The sequence below is a fragment of the Hypomesus nipponensis genome, chromosome 8, assembly GCF_054491055.1.
Source record: "Hypomesus nipponensis isolate SF chromosome 8, ASM5449105v1, whole genome shotgun sequence".
Lineage (NCBI taxonomy): Eukaryota > Metazoa > Chordata > Actinopteri > Osmeriformes > Osmeridae > Hypomesus > Hypomesus nipponensis.
In genome coordinates this window covers 18657936-18684200 of record NC_140368.1, presented here as the reverse complement: position 1 = coordinate 18684200, position 26265 = coordinate 18657936, and the positions used below count along the sequence as shown (strand labels likewise).

The 26265-nt window shown below is 40.9% G+C and overlaps 2 protein-coding genes across 7 annotated transcripts in view; both read left to right on the top strand.

The window, feature by feature from the left end:
* The window catches only part of nktr (natural killer cell triggering receptor), a 47297-nt gene extending 37437 nt beyond the window's left edge, over positions 1-9860 (top strand). For 4 of the 5 annotated variants that reach the window (XM_084702617.1, XM_084702616.1, XM_084702619.1 and 1 more), the window contains 6 exons: positions 608-756; positions 863-3556; positions 3734-3817; positions 7663-7722; positions 8874-8984; positions 9198-9860. In XM_084702617.1, the coding sequence (XP_084558743.1) occupies positions 608-756; positions 863-3556; positions 3734-3817; positions 7663-7722; positions 8874-8984; positions 9198-9267 (3168 nt within the window). In that variant the 3' untranslated portion in view covers positions 9268-9860. The remainder of the gene's footprint in view (positions 1-607; positions 757-862; positions 3557-3733; positions 3818-7662; positions 7723-8873; positions 8985-9197) is intronic. The other variant, XM_084702618.1, reaches the window with a different exon arrangement.
* A 1040-nt stretch (positions 9861-10900) lies between these two features.
* The window catches only part of LOC146276205 (zinc finger and BTB domain-containing protein 47-like), a 40735-nt gene continuing 25370 nt past the window's right edge, over positions 10901-26265 (top strand). The window contains exon 1 of one of the 2 annotated variants that reach the window (XM_084703560.1): positions 10901-11229. In XM_084703560.1, coding sequence (XP_084559686.1) covers positions 11227-11229 — 3 coding nt within the window. In that variant the 5' untranslated portion in view covers positions 10901-11226. The remainder of the gene's footprint in view (positions 11230-26265) is intronic. The other variant, XR_014766357.1, reaches the window with a different exon arrangement.

The following is a 26265-nucleotide window of genomic DNA, read 5'->3' as shown; positions in this document are numbered from 1 at the left end:
GAACATGTCTTAATCTGCTAGACAAGTGGGTTCCCCATCATTCTTTTGGTGAGCAGTCTCACAAGCCCTACTTACCCGCCGTCATGGAGCCGACCAGCTAAATGGTTATTTAGCACTAGCGTTGCTACCTGCATATATGCAGAAATTGTTACAATATTTTCAGGCTTCCACCAGTGCTGCTCAAGCATAAAGACAGAGTCAGGGAGAGAAAGGGATTCGTTAGGCATTGAAGAAAGAGGAGGACAGCATCCAACATAGCTAATACACATATATTTCATAGAAAAAAAAGTTCTGTGTAATGAATGACCCCCCCCGCCACAAATTGCTTTCTAATCTGTGGAAAACACTGCTGCCAATTTTTGCTGCCAAGTTTTGGTCTCTGTCTTTGCCTATTTTTCCACAGTATAACTGCCCATCTCATTTTAGTGCCCTCATGCAAATCTTCTATGTTGTCTTCATGGAAGTAAGGTAATGAATAAACACGGCCATTGTGAACTAGGTGTAGAAAGTTATACAGAATAAGAGCAGGTGCTCTCTGTAAAGTCAGTAAGTCGGCGCAATGGTTGCCATTTTCTGCTGTTTTATTGTTGGTTAATTCTCTCTGCAGAGGTATCATACGCCACCAGGGTCAAAGTCCCACTCTGCGTCTGAGGAAGAGAGGGGACACAGTGAAACTCCACCCCACTGGAAAGAGGAGATGCAGAGAACTAAGAATTATCAGCCTCCCAGTGTTGAGAAATGGAGCAAAGGACAAAAGTATTCCAAAGTTTTAAAATATATCCAGATTGTGATGATACATATTTAATATTATAGGGCTCCATAGTCAGACATTCTACTGATAGCATATGTTTTATTTTAACAGATTTAATGACCGTTCTTCGAGCAGATGGGATGACAGTGACTCTGCATGGTCTCTGTCAACCAGGTGCTCTTTGGACAACAGCTCTGAGAGGTCCAGCCAGAACCACAGACACAAGAAAGTAAAAAAAAAGGCTAAACGCAAGAAGGCTAAAAAGCACAAACATGCCAAGAGACGCAAAAGCTTCAAACGCAAACCTGTTGTCTCTGAGGCTGAGAAGTCCCTGTCCTCGGGTAGACACTCAAAGGTTTCCAGCCACCCTGAAAGTGTATCCCAATCACCATCCCACTTTCAATACACACAAAGATGGTCCCCTAGGAAGAAAAGAGGCAAGAGATATCGGTCTTCCTTGTGTAGGAAATTGCAGTCCAATTCTCGCTTGTCCTCTCTCAGTCGTTCCAGATCTTGTGGGAAGATTAGCTCCTTTTCAAAGTCTAGTTCCAGAAGTAGTTCGATGTCTCGTTCTCGAGCCATATCCCGGTCACTCTCTAGATCAAGATCCAAGTACAGTTCATCAATATCTCCAAGATCCCCCAGAATTGCCAAGCTTGCCAACATTGGAAAACCAAAGCCAGAGAACCTGGTCCAGGAATCAGTCAAGTGTGGAGAGATCAAGACTACACTTGTCACTTCTACCCCAACCCCTGAAATTACCCCTGTCATCCCCATGAGTGACAGTCCCCCACCTTCACGGTGGAAACCTGACCAGAAGCCCTGGAAGCCTTCCTATGTGCGCATCCAGGAGATCAAGGGCCCAAAGATGGACACAACTTCTCTAGGCATTTTTGAGCAGGCCGCCAATAGTTCGAAAGAGGTCAAACCCTTGATTACTCAAAAACCATACCCAGAAAATTCCCACAGTGAAAGGAGACAAAAAAACAAGAGGCACAGGTGCAAGAGATGGTCACGCAGTGGGTCATCCAGAAGCAGTACATACAGTCGATCGTATCGTCAATCCAAAAGTAGGCGGAGATCCAGGTCTAGGTTGCGATCTCCTGGTCATTATGACATCCTGTCATCCTCTCACAGTAGGTCTAACTCCAATGACTCTCGAAAGAGAAGCAGTTATAAAAGAAAGTCTCTAGACAAAGGATGGAAGTGGTATTACAGTGCTCTGAAAAGAATCTATAATTTAGATAAGCATATTACCACCATAGAGTCTGTAAATGAATCAAGAAGGAAATGCAGTCCTGATCTCAGACGTAACACCTCAACGGGATGCAGCCCTTTGAAGCCGTCAATGGATGGCCATTCCCAAGAAGAGGAGGCAAAACGTATCCCGTCATTGCCATTGGAGAAGCACAATAGTTTATCTGAAGTGGATGGTGAAGGGGAAAAACGTGGCAAAAATACCCCTCCCAAAAAAAACATCAATCACAGACCACGAGGAAAAGCTGACAAAATTATTGACAAGAAGTTGACAGTTCATGTAGGGTGGGATTCTGAGAGTGAATCTGTGAAAATGCAGAAGAAGATGGTAGCTGCTGAGCATAAGCATGTCTCAGAGAAAGAGGAGGGTGAGGCCAGTTCAGAGTCAGAGAAAGACGACATTGTGCCTTTACACATCAAATTGATAAAAAAGCCTGAGATGGAAGCAGAAACGGAGAAGTACAAGATCCGTAAGAAGGCCAAACGGAAGCATAAACACAAGAGGAGAAGCGTCACAAAACTAAGCTCTCACAGATTGAAGGAAAAGATATCCAAGAGAAAATGTCAGAATCTGAGAGAAACATTCCACTGGCAGCCACCACTGGAGTTTGGGGAGGAAGAGGAGGAAGACGATTCTCAGAAAGAGAAATGTCCAAACCAGAAACTTGTCTCTGTTAAGGGTGACTTAGCAAGAGATGTCAAAAGAAAACCAGGCAGGTCTCCTGGCCTTGAATATGTCTGCCAGGGCAATAATGTTTCAAAACAGCTAAAGCCTTCTTGTACAGAATACCAGCAAGAGATGACCAAAGAACTGAAAGCAAAACAAAGTGTTCAAGCTAACTCAAAACAATGTGCATGCAAGGATATCTCTGATAACAAAATGGGAATTTGCAGTTCACATTTGCCAAAGATGCTTGATAACACTGAGTCCTTAGATGATATGGAGCTCTGCAGCCCAGAACACAGCACCCCTGAGCCTCCTGTTCTTTCAAACAAACTACATGAAAATACCTTCACAACCTCCTCTCACAAACAAACAGATGATTGTGATACTCTGCCTCAACCTCTTTTCAATCAACAACAGTCTTTAACCTCGGGGTCCACAGATATGGTAGCTAGCGGACAACATGGAGAAATTGTCCAAGGAAAAACTACCAGAGCTGTGTTTGACCTCAAATGGAAGCCTTTAAAAGGAATGGCAGCTGTCCGAGCAGAAAACCCAACTCCAGCGGCTATAAAGAACACAAGAACACAGGAAAACATGGCATCCCAAGGGTTCAGGATAGAAATTAAAAGTAAAAGCCGGGTCCGGCCTGGATCCTTATTTGACGAGGTCCGAAAGACTGCCAGACTAAACCAAAGGCCCAGGAACCAAGACAGCTCCAGTGAGGAGAGATCCCTGTCTGAGACTAGAAACAGGGGAGGGTCATGGAGCTGGTCCCCCAGAAAGTCCTGCTCAGTCTCCAGCCAAAGGTCTTTTTCCAGAGGCCGGTCAAAGTTCTACAGCAGATCCAGGAGCCAGTCATGGAGCTCCAGCTCTACTTCAAGGTTGGAGAAACATTTATGTGGTGGAGTCTACTGAAAGGTTGATAAGCTTTATTGATTTTGGTCATTTTGCGCACAACTTGGCTACAGTCTGAGCTTGATTTTGTTTTATTATTGAACTTCAAATTATGGCCTTAAAATATCTCTGTACTTGTTGTAAAATTATTTTCTTCACCCTAGGAGTCACACCAGTAGTCGAAGGAGACACAGTCGAGTGCGGTCTCAGTCTCGCAACAGTACATATGGCAGTTACAGGAGCTGCAGGTACAGTGCTTTCTTAATCCAGAAGTAGACTACAGAACTCTTTTGCCCAAAAATATGACATCCCTCCTTATCATTGAGAACATCATATACACACCTGGGGCCTGTACTACGAATCAAGATCAACATGCTCTGGATTACTTTCAGTTACCCGGCTACACAAAGCCTAACAATCGCAATCACGATAAGCGTATCACAACGGCAGTTATCAACTTTAACTCAACCCAGATCTTTCCAATCTAGAGATGTGCACGTTCACATAAAGGGGTGGCCGCGGGTCCTTAAAATGTCTTAAGAAGTCTTAAATCACTTTTCCTAAAAATAAGGTCTTAAAAAGTATTCAATTGTCTCAAATTCAGATTGGATGGGTCTTAAAATATTTTGTGTCATGTCACTGCAAAAATGCAGGCAATCTGTTCTGCCAGGTCGAATATTTTTTTTGTAGGCAGCGTTGTCTATGGTTAGGTCAGAGCGTAACCTACTGCGCAGATTTTGATGATGTAAAGCATCGGCAATACAGGTAATACAGCCATGGTTGATAACCACTAAACTTAGAAACATGGGGAAATTAAAGTTCAATTACAAATGGCTTGAAAAGAAGTAAGTATTCTTGCTTAAGATTGGTGCCTGGAAATGCTTATGAAGCGAACTGCGTGTCGGAAGAATTTCAAACTTGGGACAATGGGGATCAGAGCGATGGAATCGCACGTGAAGAGCAAAAAACACAGATTACGTGAAGGCACGCCAGCAGTCTGCAATTGCTAGTTTACACTCCACCTTTTCCACCACTAGCAACGCTACAACGCTGGATGTTCCAATATAAAATCCAGAGCCAACAATGCCATCTGACCTCTGAGGAATAATTACACACATTTAGTCAATGTTCTTAAACTCAACCGATTATTGTCCTTTTTGCACTGTTCATTTTGAACAGACATCAGTGTGTTCATTTGGAAATATTACTGTATATTTCCACTTTTGATTTGTATTTCCTTTGTAAGTTTGGTCTTAAATTTCATTTAGAAGTGGTATTAAAAGGTCTTAAGAAGTCTTAAATTTAACTTGTTTATAACTTGTGTATACCCTGGGTGGTGTTTGCACTGTATGTCCAATCGCAAACATGGACAAAACAAGAGATGCATATTTCACGCAAGAGGAGCAGACAATAATCTTACAAACTATGTCTTCTCCTCCTGCAAGAAATATTGTAATACAAACGTATCAGGAATACATACATATAATACAGGCAAAAATCAACAAAGTCACTGCTGCCAAGGTGGCAGAAAATGGCAGACGCTGTAAATGCGTAAGATACATGACTTATAGATATCACTGCCCCAGGCACAAGATGTGACCATAATAACACTTGTGCATTCCATAACGTTCAACTTTTGTTGCTGTATTATTTAAGTTGCAACCCTGGCAGTGGCAAACGATCGTGGGAGCAAATAAAAAAGAAATATAAAAACAATTCAAAATGGTAAGTAGCAGTAGGCAATACTTGCACATATTTTAAGGCCAACAAGTACAAGGCTGAATTGCCTGAGTCAGTCCCTTTTGTAGGATATTGGTATACAAAGGGCCTATAGAACAATTAAATTGCTTGCAGCCAACAGGAAGAAAAATAGAAAATTGGAGGGGGCCCTCCTCCACAGGACTTCACTCCTGCTGAGGAGCTGGCCCTCCAGCTATCAGGGTCGCACCATGATGGAAGGAGTGGAAAGGGGCATTTCTTCAGACCCTGGTGGCAGCTCGGAAACCCAGGCATATGTATGTTTCAAGTAATCTATGTGACCATGTTCATTCAACAATTATTTATGAATAGGAGCAATGTATTACTGTCCTCTGCAGTGACAGGAATTACAGTGGTGTTGCTGCCACCACCCACTGTCGTCCCACTGTGCCATACAGAGGTAACAGTGAAACTAATAGTCATGCGCCAGTATGTATGCCATATGTGGTTGCTGAATACTGATAAAATATGCCATTTACTTTCTCAAGTGGAGGTCCTAGATGATCAGGAAACTGTCATTTTTGGGGTACACTTTTTTTTTACCACTTGCAACACAAATGATGAGAGTGTGTGAACGTGTGGCTGTGATTGGAGTGTCTGTAATGACTTGCAAATGGTGGTGGTCTGAACATGTCACACAAGTCCTTAAAGTGCTCATTTCAAATATGACTCAATTGATTACATTGCCATGGTGTTAAACTCAGCAGGAAGAGGAACTTCTTCCTCCCCGAGCCTAGGGACTCCTAGCCTGATTGCCAGCCCAATTTAGCCCCGCCCACAAAAACATTTGGTCGGGAAGTTGGGTCTGGGGTAGCTTGGTTGGGGGAAAAGTATGTCCGAACAGGAGCTGTTCGGACCAATCAAATTGTCAGGGTGGGCTTTATATGATGATGGACAGATGATCAACAGTAACGTAATCAACCACGTCACCAAAGAGAGCTTGGGTTGAATTTGTTTTCAACAAACAACATACTACGTTGCTCTGATTGGTTGGAAGTTTATCTAATTGAGCGAAGAGGCATTTTTTTTACGAGTTCGGTTGAAACACGCCCCATACTCACAGCCCAACTGAGCGGTTTCAGACTCATATTCTGACTAGAATTATGAGTATGGCAACGTCAGGCTAAGGGCCTCCACTTCAAGGCCAAGACAAAGACACGAGGTATAAGCAATGAACCGTGAAACAGAGTAGTCAAATGGACACCTTCAGCTTTCTCCAAGTCTGCCTTGCAAAGGGACAATGTTCTTTATTTGTTTCAGGTTGGAGCAGACAATGTGAGGGCCCTGTATAAAAGAAACCTGGAGCTCGATATAGAGTATAAGAGGCTTGATATAGAGTATGAGAGGCTTTTAATAAAAAAAACAAGGCTGGAGATGGAAAAACTGGAATATGAGAAGAGAAAGTACATGACTGAATGAATGACACTAAACTTAGTTACACTGACATTATTTTTCTGTGTTCCTAGGAAAGGGAGAACACATGAGGATGTATTTGTCAAACTTTTTTTACGTTTTGATCTTTTTATACCTTTTTGTGTCTTGTCCCCCCAAAAAATGTGTTGTGCCTTTTGAGTCTTTTGTGGGGGAAATTATTGAAATGATTTGGTTGAACGAAACCCACATTTCTGATATGGAAATACTTCGAAAATGGGTCAAAGCAACCCAAGGACAACAGAAGGGGTTAAGAGGAGACACCCTAGTGAATAGGGATAACATATCAACATGACACTACATAAAAGTACCTGTAGCGAAATACCACAACGCTATGCATACAGTCTGTGGGACTGCGAGTGCATGGCTTCGATGTGTCGCATTGGCAACATACGGCTCAAGAAGTTGGCAAGGAGAAGTAATACCCTCTGCTGAGAATCTATATCTTTCATAAAAATAATCATCAGGGAATGCCAAAGGGTGTTGTCGGTCTCTAAATGTTCTGGCTCTTCTGAGCGCACCTCTCACTATCCGCGCACCAAGCTCCACTGAGACTCACAAGAATGAGTTAGTGGGCGGGGCTTTTATACCGGTTGATCTCTGATCTACTACTTAACCTGCTCCCGACCAGGTTAGGCGTTCAGCATGTGTTACCATGGCAATCTATCCCAGTATCAAGTGATCCACCGTCGTGATATAGAAAACCCTAGGTTGAACCTGAAGTTGCCTCGTTAACGTTAAATCTTGATTCGTAGTACAGGCCCCAGGTAAAACTGTCTGTCACACATACAAGAAGTTTATGTTGGATGTCTGCAACTTATAACTTCCTGTCAAATTCAAATGGTGGTTTTCTGTATTATTTACAGTAGAGTGGCTGGTAATTTCTTCTCATTTGTTCCTTCAGTCGGACATACAGTAGAAGCCATTCCAGGAGTCGCTCGTACGGGCGGCATAGGAGGTCCAGGTATATACAATAAATTTACAGTCACCAAATAAAACATAATAAAATATGAAAACAATGTTGTCTGTACAGTCAACACTGCACATACTCATTAAACATTCTTACCATACTGGTTGGAATAAATGGCTGCTTTCAGGGCCGGATTAAGACATTTTGAGGCCTGGGGCTAATTACCAGGATGAGGCCCCTGTATCACCCCGCCGCACATCAGTCAGTTTAAACATGTGACTCACCATCACCATCATCACATCAGTGATTAAAAGGCCCGTTTTTGCTCATTCTCAATGCAAACTCAATGAGCTCTTCAAAGTCCAGTTGGCGCAGTATGTCATGCTCTATTGACTAGGGATGCACCGAATACATGATTTGGTTTTGGCCGAATATTGGGCTTTTTGACGGGAGTCGGTTTCGGCCAAACCTTTGATATTTTTTTCCACCAAACCCGAACCTTACGCTTGCACTGTTGAAATAGTGATGCCGCCGTTGTCAAATATTTACTATTTTGTTAACATTTTAAATGCGTTAAGAACACGTTCATCTCAAAGACGAGTTTGTTCAGATTCAGCTACGTAGCAGGTCGACTGACTGATTTCCTTCTCATACAGTCCAGTAGCGTCACAGTGCATTTTCTTGTTGAAGCCCAGCTTCAATGGTCTGCTTTGAACAGTTTTTTTCAGTACTCAGAACTATACGGTCTTTGGATAAATGCTGCGATTATGTCCCGCCCACGGACGCTCAGGGTCTCTGGGGGTGAATGGAGGAGTGGGCTAGCCTGGACGCTGGGCTTCTGCTTGATGATTGGAGGGTCTGTCGAAACACTGCATCTCCTTTTAATTGACAGCCATTTAGTACTTAAAAAAATCGCCGAAGCTATTTGAGCTCAGTCCTATCGCGGACTTTGGCCCCACTCTCGTGCTTTCTTTGACCGGACATTTTCCCACGTTATTTTGGTTTTCACTCTGAATGTTTCTAATGTTATGCGCCGTGCTGATGACCCACTCGGCATCTGGCAACCTGAGGCCCCCTGGTCGCGAAGCCCAGGGCTGCAGCCCCTAAAGCCCATTGCCTTAATCCGGCCCTGGCTGCTTTGTGTAATAAAATTCTGTAGTGCCAACATCACTGTGGTGATTTTTTACGTGTGTGTGGTTATGCAGGTCAGACTCCAACTACAGCTACTCCAGTCGCAGCCGAAGCCGGAGCACAAGCAGGAGATATCGAGGTCATAGACGGAGTACCAGCTACAGAAGCTCAGACCGCCACTCCAGGTAAGAGGACAGTCCTCATAAAGACAACACGCCCCCCCCCCAAAAAAAAAAACTAAACTAAAAAATAGTTAAGCCCTCGAGTTAAGCCACAGTATATATAAAATTACATTTTGTTCTCGTAAAATCTTTAGCTTTGAACTCTGGTGAATCCTTTCTTCTAAACTGAATGATACACTGAGCACTTTTTCTCTTCTATTAATTTCCTTCCCATAGGTCTTCTTGCTCCTCCAGTCACAGCTCATCCAGACATGGACGTGATAGTCACAGCAGTAGGTACAGCTGAGTTGTCTGTCCCTCCAGACTGTCCACAGTTTTTCTGTTTGTTTTCATGTAATCATTTAACCTGTATTGCCTTGTAGAGGTTCTCCTTTGCAAATTAAAACAAACTATATTAAATGTCTTATGTTGTACTATATTATACTTACTTCATATAGGGGGCTAAGTTATAAAAAATAATAATAATTGTGAGTTATTCCAAATTGTAATTTGACTGGATTTTAATGAGTTCATCTTGGTTTTATACATTGAACAAACTAAATGTAACATTACAAACTACTATGATGTCGAGCAAGTTCTTATAAGTGTTTGATTTACCTGTGGGTTTTGAACTATTGGTTATCACAGCATCATGTATAATGTGGATAAATACCTTACACTGCACCGTTCAAAAGGTTTTTCTACAAAAGGGAAATTACTTTTAGTAGATTTTATGTCATGCTCCCATTTCTTTAAAACTATTATTCTTTTGTCAGTGCTGCATTGTTTAAGACTAATATATCTGATTGTATTAAGAATGTAATAATGATGTATTCTGTCAATGAAATTGTTTAATTGTTTTCAACATCTTAAGGGAATAAAAAGCCTTTGTCTTTTGAATCTTTGAGTACTTTTTCATATAAACATTTTTAACTAATGATGGCATTGTTTATTAACATAAAAGCAAAATCGGCAACTCCAGAATAGCCTACGCCTTTTGCGCCATCTGCTTTCCCCCCCTAGAATTGCGTATGTAGCCTACCTTAAAATGGTTCATTTTTATCTTTAGACATTAAAGAGACAGTCTCTTAATATGTCAGAGGGAAATATTGTGGATATTTTTGAAGACACAGTCATTGTATAAACGTACAGTAATGATGCAGTTAATGAACACGCAGCGGGCAGACAGTCTAGTGAAAGGGAGGGGGTTCATCTTCAATAAGTTGACCTTTTTTGCAGTTTTCCCCCTCATGTTGTATTTAGCAGGCGGGGCCCTATCTACAGTCCTGAGTAGGTTATCGGCGGCAACAATCATGTTATCAACAGCTCATGCAGTTAGAAGTAAGACGTTTGTTGTCTTACGTTTGTACGACCCATAATTTAAGTCCTCTAAGCCACTCTATCAAAAAGATGGGGTCAAACAAATGCATTCAATTATTAAACAAGGTCAGAATTAACTGACGTCTGTTAGAAACCCGGCATCAAGCCGTTCTGGTGCGTGAACTGCTAGTTAATCCTGAATTGTAAAGGGGCCTCCTCTTAAACAATTTACCTAGACTGTCACCTTAATTAACGCTGCTGGCAGTTTGAAATGCAAGAACAATCAGGGCAAAGTGTGTTAGGCGGAATACTCGATAATAGTTACTTGTGTGGTGGTGTGTTATGTAAATGTGGGGTTCGTGATGATCAAATATTGGCCACAGGAGAATGAATTCCCCCACGAACTCGAAGAAGAAACAGTTGATGAAATAGTTTTGGAAATTTGGGAGACAATTATTTGCGAGACTTCTGTTAATCAGAATATTAAAAAAGATTATTGATGTGTCATTCAATAGTGCTTGAGCCCAAGGCCACACAAATGTCCTCGTCCAGAACCGCAGTCAGCGCACAGCTGAGGAAGGCGCGCATTCTGCCATTTGTGCCGATTCTCTTCGCTTCCCGAAAATCTTTTAAATTGTATCCAGTTAAAAGATCAGCAAACATACCATTTGTGATGTTGGAAACTCCACTTATTACAGTACCATGTCCCTTTAAAACGTCTGACAAAAAACCCATATGATCCCAGAGCTCCAATCACCAATTCCTTCTGCAAAAGCAGCCTCTGCATTTTTGTGTATCTGAATGCTTAGCACGGCTAAAAAAGACAGACTGTAAGAAAATCCCCGAAAATATGTGAAAATCCACCGAACATTTTCATGGCGAACGAGAGTCAGATGCAAAAGGAGTTATCTTGGTACTCCTTTGTGCCTCGTAACATCGGATCAAAATGGTACAGTAGGTCACAACATTAAGCTTATTTTTGTCCCTTCTTGGTCTCTTGCAAATTCTAGCTACTTAGCCTGGCCGATAAAACTTGCCTTACTTGTGGCCCACACCGTTTATATACCATCAATCGTCATCAATGACTGTCATGCATTGAGTGATTTTGTAGTGAACTTTCCAACTTGCATAGAACACAAATCGAAAATTTGAGCTACCATAAGAATGCAATGCAACAATAGCTACATTGTTGCAGAGAAATAGTTAAATTCTTTCATATCAGAGTAATTCAGTATAAGATTAGGCCTTGACAGGGATTATAGATATGATGAGCAATTGAAAGTTATGGGACTGTGGGTGTAAATAATATATTTAGCTTTGACAAATGGTAAAATATTTGACTTATTGCAATGTAACAGGCGGTTATGGCAGAGGGGTCTGTGTAGATTTGCACAGGTAGTCTGCCTAATTTGAACTTCAATAACATGACCTTCCTTAATTATATTATCTTGTTACTTTCTAGTAGCCCATCTTAACAACTTTACTTGTTTTTCTGAAATTTCACTTGAAAAATGTTTGAATGATTATTCACCTTGCAAGCTCTAAAGCTGCTATTCCATTAGGGATTGATAATAGGGTTGAGGTGAAATATAAATACCAACATTGTCTCAACCTATGACCAGGATATTACATGTCAAATACATTTCATCTATGAGTGTAATAACTATTGTATATATATATATATATATATATATATATATATATATATATATATATATATATATATATATATATATATATATATATATGAGAGAGAGATTTTATATTTGTTGAGACTTGATATGTCAACAAAATGTCTGCGATAACTGTAAAAAAAACTTTTGTATTCACAAAGTGGCCAAAGTGGCTAGACTTTTTTGCAATTTGTATTGCAGTGTAAGAGAATCAGACAGACATGTCAGACTCCAGGGTCATTTTGGGATGCCTCATTAGAAAAGCATGTGGAGCTGGATGCAGTGGTGGAGTAATCTCATCGTGCATTCACATCTGGAGGCCCAGGTTAATATCTGGGTCAGGTCATGGGGGTTAGCCTTGGTGCAGCAGTGTGGCTTCGGGTAGGCTGGGCAGAGGTTTGTTTTGTTGTTTTTCAATTTGCTTTTACGGTGTGGTAGCGTAAGCTTTGATGAGCACCACAGTGCAAAATGTATTGGGTTTTTCAGTTGTAAAAGCAGTTGTGAAAAGAAGCAGCATTTTACGGATTTTGCTGGAACACTGTCACAAAGGCAGGCCCTTGATGATAAGTTTACTAATTTTAATTGTATACTAAAGGCAAATAACCTATATATTTTAATGTTTGTGTAAAAAAAAATTTTGTTCAAAGAACATATTTTGAGTAGTGAAACATAACATTATTAGAACAGAGATGTTCCGTAACAGGAACCGTTTTTTATTATTTATTGTCAAAAAATTCTAGAAGTTCTAATAATTCTAATCAAATTATTCACAGAAGAACCTTTCTTGTCATTGACTTAATGAAAGTCTGACATGTTTGACCTTTGGATAGTCTTTCCACATCTGTCAGATGGCCAGCAGGTCGTTGCTCATTCTTTCTTTGGTCCATCAGGGTGCCGAGGGTTTTATGTAACTGCCTATTCAGGGGATTCCTGCCCACCCTTGACTTTGAGACTTTGTCGTCTCTAGCCCTTCCATCGCCAAGCACCAAAGTCTGGCAGACATGTCTCTTTTCCCCAGTAGGAGGCCTCTTTCCTAGAAAACAAGGACTGTAGGCATTACTAATTTATCACCCTCAGATTAAAAGCCATGAAAAGGCTTTGCAAGACTACAAGGTCAAACCATCTGGGTCATATCATTATTATTTTTTGTGAGTTTATACATTCAATTTTTAGAAAATGCATGCAAGTTATATTCAATGTTGTTATTACTGGATGTATTCCTATAGGCTACAATGTATTCCTAGGCATTGCCTAACATTAATTTGTAGTGTGACTTTGTTGTAAGTTTTGTTTGTTTTTCTTTGTGTTTTGAAGAATTTGGACCAGTAGGAGAGACTTAGACAGAAGGACACTATTCGAACTCAGACTTTAGAAAGAACAGTTAGTTCTGAGAAAAGAGAATCTGTTTAGTAAGATGTTTGTGTTGCAACATGGTTGAACGGTTATGCTTTGGAAATGTTTTTGTGTATTGCACTTTCGTGCTACACTAACCAATTTAAGACAACGGAGCACAGTGACAAGGAGTGATTGACGGCTAAAATTAATCTAAAATCTGCATTAAAGCTAATAACCTAAAGATGAAGTTTAATTTGTTATGTAACATTGGACAGAATGGTGGACCAATCACTGTATCAGTTCACAATAGGCACATTGTGATGGATGCCTAACAGTGGCCTGAATCCTGATTTACATTTACATTTATTCATTACGCTTTAAGTCCAAAGCGACTTCCAAGAGAGAGCTTTACAAAGTACATAGGTCACTCATAATAACAACAAGATAGCCCCAAAAACAAGATAGCCAAAACATGAAGCACATATTGTGAACAACCAAAATAAGTACCAAAGGGAAGAACCATAAGAGCATGTAGTTAAGCAAGTTTTAATTAAACAACATGAACATGAATAAGTGCGAGTGTACCTGTAGAAAAACAAGCAACAATAAAACAATATATCACAGCGAGTACAAAAATTAGTTACCACTAACCACAAGAGCAACAAGTCTCTAAGCAAGAGTCATTGTGATCCTTGAGGAAACTAACATTGGGTCAAGCAAACCATTCCTAAGTACCGTTGTGCTCCCAGAACAAGTGCGTCTTGAGCCGTTTCTTGAAGGTGGAGAAACAGTCAATGTCTCTGATGGAGGTGGGGAGTTGATTCCACCACTGGGGGGCAAGACAGGAGAAGAGCTTGTGTTGGGACCGAGCGGTCTTGAGCGGTTGGACCACCAGGCGGTTGTCTGAAGAAGACCGTAGGTGGCGGGTGGGGGTGTAAGGCTGCAGGAGAAACTTGGTGTAGTCGGGTGCAGTCCCGTTCACTGCTCGGAAGGTCAGTACCAGGGTCTTGAATCTGATACGGGCCGTGATGGGTAGCCAGTGGAGAGAGATGAGGAGCGGGGTAACATGGGAGAGTCTGGGTAGATTGTAGACCAAGCGGGCCGCTGCGTTCTGAATCCTCTGAAGAGGGCGGGTTGCACATGCTGGGAGACCGGCGAGCAGCCAGTTGCAGTAGTCCAACTTGGAGAGGACAAGTGCTTGGACTAGCAGCTGGGTGGAGTGCTCAGACAGGTATCTCCTGATCTTCCGGATGTTTTAGAGGGTGAATCTATACGACCGGGAGACTGCAGCAATGTGGGCCGGGAGGGAGAGCTCGTCATCCATGGTAAACCAAAGGTTCCTGGCAAAGGATGAAGGGGTCACCGTCGCAGATCCCAGGGTGATTGAGAGATTGTGGAAGATGGAGGGTTTAGCCGGGATGATGAGGTTCTGTTTTGGCGAGGTTCAGCTGGAGGTGGTGCTCGGGTCATCCAGGCGGAGATGTCTGTGAGGCAGGCCTCAATCCTAGCTGAGATCCCCGGATCGGTCGCTAATAAATATAGTTGCAGGCAGCAATGGAGGGTTCAGAATCAGAATGGGTGTTTATTCGCCATGAAAGTTTGCACAGACAAGGAATTTACTTTGGCAGGAGAGCCTACCTAGGCAGCCATTTCTACTCCCTACAAAAGGAACACAGAACCAAGGGTGGAGGCCGGGGAGGCGGATACAGCAGATTGAAACAGTCACCGTGGTTACATGGATTCGAATTACTGGCTTATTTGGACTGAAATAGAATTACATCCCTTGCTTGTAAACACCTTTGTTCTAATAATTGCGGTCCGACTACAATCCGATTGACACCCCGAGATAACTCTGAGTCGGTTGACAATTCGGACATTGCATGCTTGTAAACGGTGAATTGGGCAATGAACTGGGGCCCGTTCGTCGTAAGGGTTGAAGCTAAGTTAATCATTTGTTCCTTTAGCCCGTTAACATTAGCGAGCTAACTGAGAACCGCAAATATCGGTTCGTCGACGGCTGATCCGCATCCAAATCATGTGGTTAATTTCAATCAGGCTAAACTTATCAGGGCAAGTGCACGAGCACGTCCTACTTCAAAAGGCAGGAAAGGTCGATCACCAAAACCGTGATTTTCTAACGGTATGATGGCGGAAAAGACGAAAGTTAGAGCGGTGATATTCTCGCCATCTGAGCAAACTATTAAAATGAGTCTCTACGAAGACAATAAGCATATTATCATGGCTAAGTCAAACACCGCCACCGCTGCCAGAGCAAGACAGGCATCTTGGCAAAAAAAATTGCCGATAAACTAAATGCGTATTTTGGTCAAATGTATAGGCTCATCTTTAGTGCCTTATTACCCCAATCAATCAGATCACATTTCTGTGTGCCTGCTGGCAGTAGGCTTAATGGAAATTAATCATCGATTGAGATCTTGCTAGCGAAAATAATGATATCAACTCTTTCAGAATAAGTATAAAAACAAGGCCAAAGAGTATCTAATTGATACGAATTCATAGACACTTATGAGGATATATGTAGGGTGATATCAGGTAAAATGGGACACTTTTTGGTTAATCTTTGGGACAACAATACAATACCATAGGCTATACCTTTTCCATGTGTTTTTATGATTACTTATGACTGTTTTTGATTTTTTTGTTGAAATGATGTAATAAAATATAATTATTTAGGCCCTACAGTTCTTGAAACATCAGCTGTGCCAACTTTTTTTGCACAAGCAGTTTCAGGTAAAATGGACCAGCTGTTCAGATAAAATGGGCCAGTGAAACTGCAAAGGGATATTGTAATTTATCATCAATTTTAATTTTAAAACACAGTTGCTTATACAGCCACATAACATTTGAACTGCATTAAACAAACATATTCATATGTGCCATAATTTAAAAAAAGCCCAGACTCGTCACAGTTCCATATATATGTGACGGTGGGCCCTCAATACCCAGCTCGACCAAAAGGCTCTCATACTGGTTAAACCACTGGCTAACCACCTCTTTGTTGAGTCCAGCAGCCCGTGCTGCAGACAGGACCTCTGGCTTGTGCATCCCAAGCTCTGGGTTGTGCTTTAGAAAGTTCTTAAACCAGTAATATCCGGCCCTCCCTGCTGTCTTGAAGAAACCAGATATGGTGTTCTTGGCTGCAAAATCAAAGGCCACTTGCTGGACATCACGTTTTGTGAAGGGAAACCCCCTCTGCGCCAATGTGTTGAGGGTGGCAGCAAGCTCCCTTTCCGCCTCCTGTGGAAGGTAGGGCTTCCGCCCTGACACATGTTCACTGCCAGTCAACTTTCCACTGATGCGTCTTTGCAGTGTGGATCGCGGCACACCCCATGCTCTTGATAAGAGGTGCACACTCACTGTAATTCCTTTCTTCTCTCCCTCCATGTATTCATCTAAGGCCCCCTTCATCCTCTCCTCTTTCCACAGATTGTAATTGTTTGGCCTTCCTTTCCATCCCTGTTTTATCTTTGTATCTTTTCCTCTCTGGTCCATCCTCTCTTCTCTCTCCCTTTCCTTCTCCCTCTCTCCTCTCCTCTCGCTTCCTTCTCGTTCGCCATACTAACTGTCATGGTGTGACACACACACACACACACACCCTTACACACACACACACTCACACACACTCCAACACACGTGTAGGTGTGTTTGTGAGGGACACAGATGATGGCCCATTTTACCTGATATCACCCTATATGTATATGCATGTAGGCCTATGTGTAAATCCGTCTTTGATTTCATTGACTGGGACATGCCAGCTGGTTAAGCGCCAAGTAGGCCTACACTTTTCTTACAGCAACGCATGCTCCGGCTTTGACAATGTTTTCTGCATCGCCTATACTGTATAAAAATGTAGCCTACCTGACGCGAAAAACCTCAAGGCTATGCAGAGAGTCTAAAGCACAGTAAAAGTTTCAAGTAGCTTTATTGTCAACTTCCTCACGTCAAGACATAAAAAGGAATCGATATGACGTTTCCCACTCTCCCACAGTGAAACAAATAAAGCACAGGCACAACGGATTAGACATTTCTTAAAACATAGTGTTACATATTCACACAGCAGCATAAGCTCATAAAGCATAGCTTGCTGCGGCTTGTGATATTTGCAATGTAGGCCTACGGCCCGAGAAGGTCTTGCAAATAAATGAGTCCTTGTCGGCTGAATCGATATCGCTCAAACAAGAACTAATCCGTGTGAAATAAAGGATTGGCGATCGCGAAAAACTCTATCGGTATGGAAAGCTAATCGAACTATATAGCTCCTTGGTCAGCTGGGTCTCTCAAAAAGGGAGCTGCCAATTATTTTCCGGGGGTGTGGCAAGCTTATCCAGCTACACTTACGTTAGCCTGCTCTCGAGCAGGTTAGTGCTAATTGATATGTTACTATGGTGATTTATCTAAACTTGCTTCCACGAACCAAAAAGAGGGGCGTGTTTTATCTTAGCCTGAAAGTTAGCTCGCTAAACTGCTTAGCGAGCTACGACGAATACCCCCCCGGTCTATGCGTCTTTTTGCATACTTGAAATCCCACCGCCCTCCCTCTTCCCTCCCTCCCAGGTCGTGACCTGGAAGTCAAAAGACACAATAAGTTGTCGCTGCCGGGAGCCGGCCCAGCAGTAACAAACAAACAACGCGAGCCAATAGCGCCGTTTGCATTCGCAGTTTTCCTACTGTCATCATGCATGAAATGTAGGGGGACGTAGCTTCACTTTGCTTTCTGTTCGCCGTCTTTTTCAAAATGTTAATGTTGTTGTTGTTGGTAGTGGTGAAGAGGTCAAGCGGAAAGGGCCGTATCACCACTAGTTGTAATGAAAACAGCGCCACGTATTGTACTGGGATATGACACGCTTTCGGCCAATGATTCGGTTTATCCACTGCCATATATATTAAGATAATAGCAGTTTCCCCAAAAAATAGTATTTTTTCAAATTGATACCATGATGGAAACGTAGTGAGTGAGCATTCTGTGTCGCACAGAGTGCAGTGATATCCTGTTTAAATAGTCTGCCCTGCTAATAAGGTGTGCCCCGACTGCGTGATATGACGAGAAGCTAGTAACGCGCTAAGGTCTTGGAGTCTCCTGCATGAACCATTTCTAACCAATTAGCAAGCTGGTTGGACAACAAACTCTGATTCTAGCAGTAATTGAATCATTGGTGAACATAAGGTTTAATCCATGTTAAAGCACAACTCCTTTTGAGTGAAATTGGGTAATAACCCACGCTGCTAAGAAGGTGTGCCCCTACTGCGTGATATGAGAAGATGCTAGTGATGCGCTAAAGTCTCGGAGTCTCCTGCATGAACCAGTTCTGCTTGATTAGCAAGTTATTTCTACTAATGTTTTGTTAGTGATGAATGGTAATGTAAGGTAGCTAAAAACAATGTTAGTTAGCTTGGATAAACTGGGTTTCATAGCAACAGAAATCATAAATAAGATCAATCAAACTTTCTTCAGAAAAGGGGGGTCGTGGGAACATATACAGTAAAAGTGAAATGGTACACACCTGTCTGCCTTGAAGCTGCTTCTGACGGCAGTTTTGTACATGGACCAATAAACTAGGTTTTCTCATGAATTGAATACGTTTTTCAGTGATAGTTATAGTTGTTAAAACATTTACTAAATGAATAAAATATCAGTTAAATGTAAAGTCCAACAATAAATGTGTAAAAGAGAGAATTCCAATCAAATCAGAAATGTGTTCAAACCAAGAGGTTTAAACGGCTACCACTGCCTAAACTGACATGCACCAACTCAGAGCAATGAGTTTCAACAACCATTAGCACATTTACTCAGTATTTTTTTACTCTACTCAAAATGCAAGACTATGTTTAAGTTATTGTCTGAAATTCTCTGTCACCAACTGTCTATGGAGGAACCTTCCCTCACCAAATTGCTTTGCTCATGCTTTCTTAAAAGTCTATTCCTTAGTTTAATTGTGCGAAAGAATATAAAATGACCAAGCTGTGTTAGGTTTATTCAACTTTATAATTGTGAGGCAGATTTTCTGTGTACATGTACAGTCTCAGGATTTGTAAAGTCAAGAGGTCCTGCAGCGAGGCCTCTCTCTGAACAGAATATAGCACACAGCCCAGACAGTTAGGAGACTGAGGCAAATCATGTACGAACTGGGACTACTCCAGTGTATCAGTGTACTGACCACTGAAGACTTGTTAAGGAAGCAAATCTGTGCATTCTATATCTGTACTGTCCAACTCATGTATTTAAGCATGGCGGAGAGACAGAGTTTTCACTCATAACATCAGTTTGTCTTGAACTGATTGTTTGATCAGGGCGCTTGAATAATAATCCAAAGTCACATTACTTTCCGTTGTCGTGAATCCTTCCAGCCTGCATTTCTTCAGATAACCTCCCTATCAATAATTCTGAAGTAGAAGACCTTCTGTTTCTTTTACCAGTAGAATTAGCTGTGACCAAACTAGCCACAGAATGGCTACTAGTCCAAAATGGCTACTAGGCCAATGAGTGAAGGTGGGTGATTGGTCAGCCCACCCTTAACACAAAAACCCTTAAATGCGTGTGCGTCTCCCTAAGCTCACACGTGTGTCAGGGGCCAGTATGTGTGTGTGAGAATTTAGAGCACGCGCGCTGTGGAGCAGAGGGAGAGAGCTCATTTGGAAGAAGCCCTAGCAATTAGCCAAGCATGCATATTTCAAGTATTCACAATAAATCTACTTTTCATCTTACTTTCAACCTTTTCTCAGAAATATGTATTAAACATTGTCAAGAGTCTTCATATGAAGTAGTCATTGAATCAGAGTATCACTTTTTGACCGGCGGATGTGTAAATCATTATTTTAGTGTTAGCAATGAATTAGATTTCCTTTATTTCAATCCATTTTGAAGATATTAAGTTGCCTTTGCACATGGTAACATGTTTTAGTGTCTTCCTTGTGACATACCTCTTGACAATATGGTGTTGATATTTGAAGGATTCTACTTTATGTGTCTATTCCAATATGTAATGATGGTATTCAATTACACAAATATGTGTTCTAGAAAGAGTGGTCTGGAGTCGCAGAGGTCCGATAATATCAGCTGCAGCAGTTGGAAATCAACAAGTACAGAGTTCTAGGGCTGTCTACGCTTCCCTACCTGCAACAGAGTTTGGGTTGGTTCACGAAGTCCAACTGGCTATCTGTCCCTGCCCCAGCATATATTATACAGTGCAATTGAAACAGAAATATCAAAAAAGGGTTGAGCTTGTTCTCTCATGTATCAGGGAGTTTGTTCTTCCCCATGCATCCCACCTGCTCGGGTGCTGTCTCAGCCCGGATTCAAGGTTGCTTCTGAAATGGAGAGATAACAACACAAAATACAGCCTGTTTCCCACACCCTGTGTGAGACACAATGTTTTAAGCCTGAGCACACTTCTAAGTTCATAAGACATACATTTAATAAGCACAATACATAATTTTAATACATGCATCCTTTATTAAGTCTTATGAGCATTGTTCCCGTTGCTATATAGTGCACAGTGCCCGTGATGCATTTGGTGATTAAGTTGCCACAAATATTAATAACTGGGATTAAAGATAGTGCCATGCCCGTGATACAGCTAATGATTATAGTTCTAGAATTGTACTGTAATGTATTATAAATTCTTTAATATCTCAAAGATTTGTTGAGATATGACCCAACTTCCTGTTTGGTTGCTTTGCTGCCGATTTTGATTGTCTGTACCAGACAAATAGTTTTGAAAATAAAAATTCCATATATAACTTCAGTGAGGATTGCTCTGACAATGATACATACCAATTCTGGGGATTGGACAAAAATTCAAGGAGGAGTAGCGAAAAAACATGTTTCCTTAATTTTTATTGTACAGAAAAATCCGATATGGCGGCCGTTATAGATTCTTGAGGCTTTCTTGTTTCTCATGAGAAATAAAACATATATACAACATTTCAGAATTTTTGGACAAATGGGATGCAAATGGACTCCTACCAGAGGAACCCTAATAATAATAATAGGAATACTAACAAAAACAATAGGTTTCCTCCTAGGAACCATAAGTATATATGAGAGAGAACAATGTGAGTAGTCTCACAAGCCCTACTTACCCGGCATCATGGAGCCAACCAGCTAAATAGCTGCTAAATAACTATTTAGCTGGTTGGCTCCATGATGCCGGGTAAGTAGGGCTTGTGAGACTACTCACCAAAAGAACGAACGGGAACACACTTGTCTAGCAGATTAAGACATGTTCGTAGGTACCTAACGACGGTACTAATGCTGAGGGCTCGCTGATATCGCTGTCTGTCTTACTAGAACGTCGTATCTATCCGTTGTTGCTAATGTGTGCTGACGTTGTGACGTTAAGATTATGGAAGATTATAGGGGCCAAAACTAAATAAATAAATACTTGGATAAATAAATAATTATATAACACAAAGCTTAAATAAATGACACAAAATATATAAATGTTACATGTATTTGTGTGTATATATTTATATGTTTACGTTTTCATGTGTTTACATGTATTTATTTATACTTACATTTATTTATTTATACTTACATTTATTTATTTATCCTTACATTTACATTTATCCACGGCGTAACTTGCACACAGCAAAATAAAAAAATGTCAGGGGGCGGGTTAAAGCCTCTGATTGGTGAATGAACAGAATTACACACCAGGTAGACTCCACCAGTCGATCAAGCTCTCTTCTAGAGGGATCTCTCTACAGCTGCTAGGGGTGTGCGACACTGTACGATGTGGTATAGATCCGATACCAAGGAGTAAATACAGGGCTAGTATTGCCAATACCGATACTTTTGGCTTAGAAAATCAGTTTATCTACTTTCGTGTCGGGGAAAGCAATGCCTCAAAATTGATTAAGTGAATGCATCATCAATATGAATATTTGAATGAACATTTAAAATGTTTCCTTTAATGAATTGTTCATGATTATGATCATAAAAAAACACAGGATAACGAGTTTTGTCAAAAATACAAATGTGTACCGCTGAGTCGTGTTACTGCACGTACACGGCAACAACTCAGCCTAGCAGGGGAGGGGCAAAGTGAGTTTGAGCGAAGTTAGACGGTGTTTGCACAACCACTCTGGTGTAAAGGGAGTTGTGTACTCAATGTGGAATTGAAACTTACGTATCGATCTTATCACACTATCAATTAGGCTATTGATACCAACGTTGGTTGGTCGGTCTTGAGATCTATTTGCCCACCCCTATGCTGTATCATCTCGCAGAGGATCGTGAACACATTTTCATTGATGTCTGTGTCAGTTAGGGTCAATATTATTGCTATAATTTCAGCAAAGCTCTCAATATGATGTAAAAAAGAAGTGAATTGGCAGGTGCCTCCATCTCTTCAGCTACCGCCAACTTTTCGACCACTGTAGCATTCAGTATTTCATTCATTGAATCCGCACAAGGTGCTGCCATCTTGGATTAGTCAAAAGCAGTCGAATCAAGTTGAACCACCAATCAGAGGCTTTAACCGGCCCCCTGACTTGGTGACGTGAGACAACAGATTTATTTTGCTGTGTGCAAGTTACGCCGTGGATAAATGTAAATGTAAATGTAAGGATAAATAAATAAATGTAAGTATAAATAAATAAATGTAAGTATAAATAAATACATGTAAACACATGAAAACTTAAACATATATATATACACAGAAATACATGTAACATTTATATATTTTGTGTCATTTATTTAAGCTTTGTGTTATATAATTATTTATTTATCCAAGTATTTATTTATTTAGTTTTGGCCCCTATAATCCTCCATATTGGATAGCACTGAGTTCCCTTGTGTGACACAAGGCACTTTTTGCCACAAAAACGTAATTCAAGCTTAAACCGTGCAACGGAACCTAAATACAAATTTGTGGTGGGCATAGATTAATTTTTTTAATCAAGATTAATCTCACTGTAATCTTGGTGTTATTCTAGATTAAAATGGCTCATTTGAATTCCGCCAAAGGCAGTCAGAATATGTGGGCTACCCTAATTATGACGAAAAGTAAATCTTTGAGAACGGGTTTCTCAAGCCAGGTGGCGCATTAGACCAGGGGCTCATCTCCTGTTTCCAAAATGCATCACAAACTGCTTGAGAAAGCTGTTCTATTATGATAATTGGTGATGAAAATAAATTATGTTCAATAAGATGTAGCCTACTTGTGTTTATTAACTGTTTATTAGATTAGTTAGCTTGGCTGATAGAGCTGTTCTGACGGGTTTTCCTCGGTTGCACTCAAACATAGTAGTTTGACAACCACTCTTTCCCTGCGCTACATCAGTGCTTAGCCAGGCATCTTCCGCATTAGCTAAGGGATGCTTTGCCTTTAGGTGGTATTTGAGACTGGAAGAACTCCTACAGTAAACTAATTCCGCATAGTACAAGGTGCAAACAACCTTAGTCTTGTCGAGGTTTCCATTAGGAAGCTTCTTAAAAATGCATTTTCCCTGAAGCAAACCAGGCAGCTTCACAGCTGCATCCATGTTAGCACATCACGTTTGATGTGATAATTTCATACACAACGCATACACACAGGTTCGAAGACTCGTTCTCTCCCCCTACAGTGCAATTTGGCTAGGTATACATGCGCGCTAAATATCAAGGTGAAAGTCATCATAGCTTGCGTAGTATAGACCCAGCTCCCAACTTTGAGAATAGATGAATTATATTTTTTTTATCTCGCGATAAGAGTCTCACGTTAACGCAGCACGTTAACGCCGATAACAGCCCACCACTAATAAAAATACAAGCAACTCAATCGGGACCAATACAAACATTTTGACACCTACGTTGTCTAGGTATTTCAAATATTGAGGGATCCTTAGGGGTGGAAAAATAAAGAATAAATATATATGAGATAGAAAATGGTTGTGCTCGCCAAAGGCTTGAGCACACCCAATAAGACTTTATTTATATAGCACATTTCATACAAGAATTGCAGTTCAAGGTGCTTAACATAAAATCAATAAAAAACAATAATAAAAGTAATAAAAGACTTCTGAGATCAAATTAGTCAAATGTTTGGTAAAAAGGTGTTAAGCTGTCTTTTGAAAATATTGAGTGTGTTTGCTTCCCTACTATTTATGGGTAATGGTTTGGGGCGTTGTTGACAAAGGCCGCATCACCAATCTTCTTATGACTGCTTCTGGTGACCTCTATTAGGTCTGCATCTGATGTTTGCTGTATTCTAGCTGGTGTGTAGTTAGTAAGACAGTTAGCAATGTAGCTAGGTCCTTGTCCATTTAGAGCTTTGTATGTGAGGAGAAGGACCGTAAAGTCGATTCTGAAGGTAACAGGAAGCCAGTGTAAAGTAGCTAGGACAGGACTAATGTGTTCTCCTTTTAGTTTTGGTTAATAATCTAGCTGCAGAGCTTTGAATGAGCTGTAGTCTTTCAGTGGTTTTCTTGGGAAGACCAGCGACAAGTGCATTACAGTAGTCCAGCCGGCTGGATATAAAAGCATGAATTCGCTTCTCTGCATCATTTTGGTTTATGAATGGTTGTACCTTTGCTATTCCTGAGTTGAAAGAAAGCTGTTTTTGTCACTTTATTATGTGAGAGTCCAGCATGTGAGAGTCCAGGATAACATGAGACTTGTCACCTCAGGTTTAAGCCAGGGGGTTAAACCTCCTATATTCTTAGTTAGCATCTCTCTTTTGGATTTGAGACCAAAGAGTAGGACTTCAGTTTTGACTTCATTTACTTTAAGAAAGTTAACATTCATCTATTTGTTTATTGCCGACAAGCAGTTAGTAATGGAATTTATGTTATACAATTGTGTGTCATCCGCATAGCTTTGGAAATCTATATTATATTCTCTGATTATGTCGCTGAGTGGTAACATATAAAGAAAAAAGAGTAATGGACCTACGCAGCTCCCTTGAGCAACCCCATAGCAGTTTATGTTTCTTAGACATATGGTCTCCTAAACTAACATAAAACTTCCTTCCTCCGATATATGTTTTGATCCAGTTCAATAAATGCTCTTAAATATATTTTGAGTTCGCACAAATACAATTTTAGGAGTATATGCGACCACAATTTTTTTTATTTCCCTTTTGAATTCATCAGCTTTCGGCTGTTCTTTGATTGGTTGGAACAATCCTTCCCTAGATAGACAGCCTTTTCATCTTGAATTTTTATTTATTGCCCTTGTTGAACTTGTTATCAATCATTCTGCTCTAGTTTCATTTCTTCATTGAAAAGATTTGTCTGATAAGCAAATCTGTAATTTGTTATTATGTGTGGTTGTTTGAAAGGGGAGAAATAATATAAACCCCTCAAAAAAAGGTTGGTAACGTTATTTTGGTCGATTATTCCTCGCCTTCAATAACACCAATTGGTTTTGTGTTTTGTATCGTTGGAAAGCCTGATTAGTCACTTTTACAATGAGGTACAAATTGTAAGGATCGTGCATTCGTGGAACGAGCAACACAGCTAACCGTGTGGGTAGCGGCCCAATTTTTTTGCCAAAATCCCCTGCAATATTCTTCTGTTGGTATTCACTTTTTTAGGGGTTTATTTGAGCTCTCTACTACCTCCAGAATCTGTCTTATGCAACATCTCCTTAATCACACCTCATATTAGTAATTTGTCTTTCAAATGTCATAGCAGTCTTGTTTCTTCCTTACACAAGGTCTTTGAGATGTTTTTGTAGGAGTGCGTCTGGAGGAAAATGGTTTGTGTCATTTTTTCTGTTTTTGTGTGTTAGAAAGAGATGCCAACTTCACAGGCCCCTCTTTCCTGTACTGTTCACCTGACTCAGCACTGCCTTTCCCAGCTCATTGTCCCAGACACAAATTTCCTGGCAGTGTCAGTGTGGACACTCTAACCTCCATGGCCAGTAGGCAACTTTGATTATTTGATCTTAGTCCACTCCTTCCAAGTTCAGTCAGTGTCTTGTGTTCTTTCAAAATATCTTATTGTCAACCCTGTCATCCAATCTTTGCCTAATC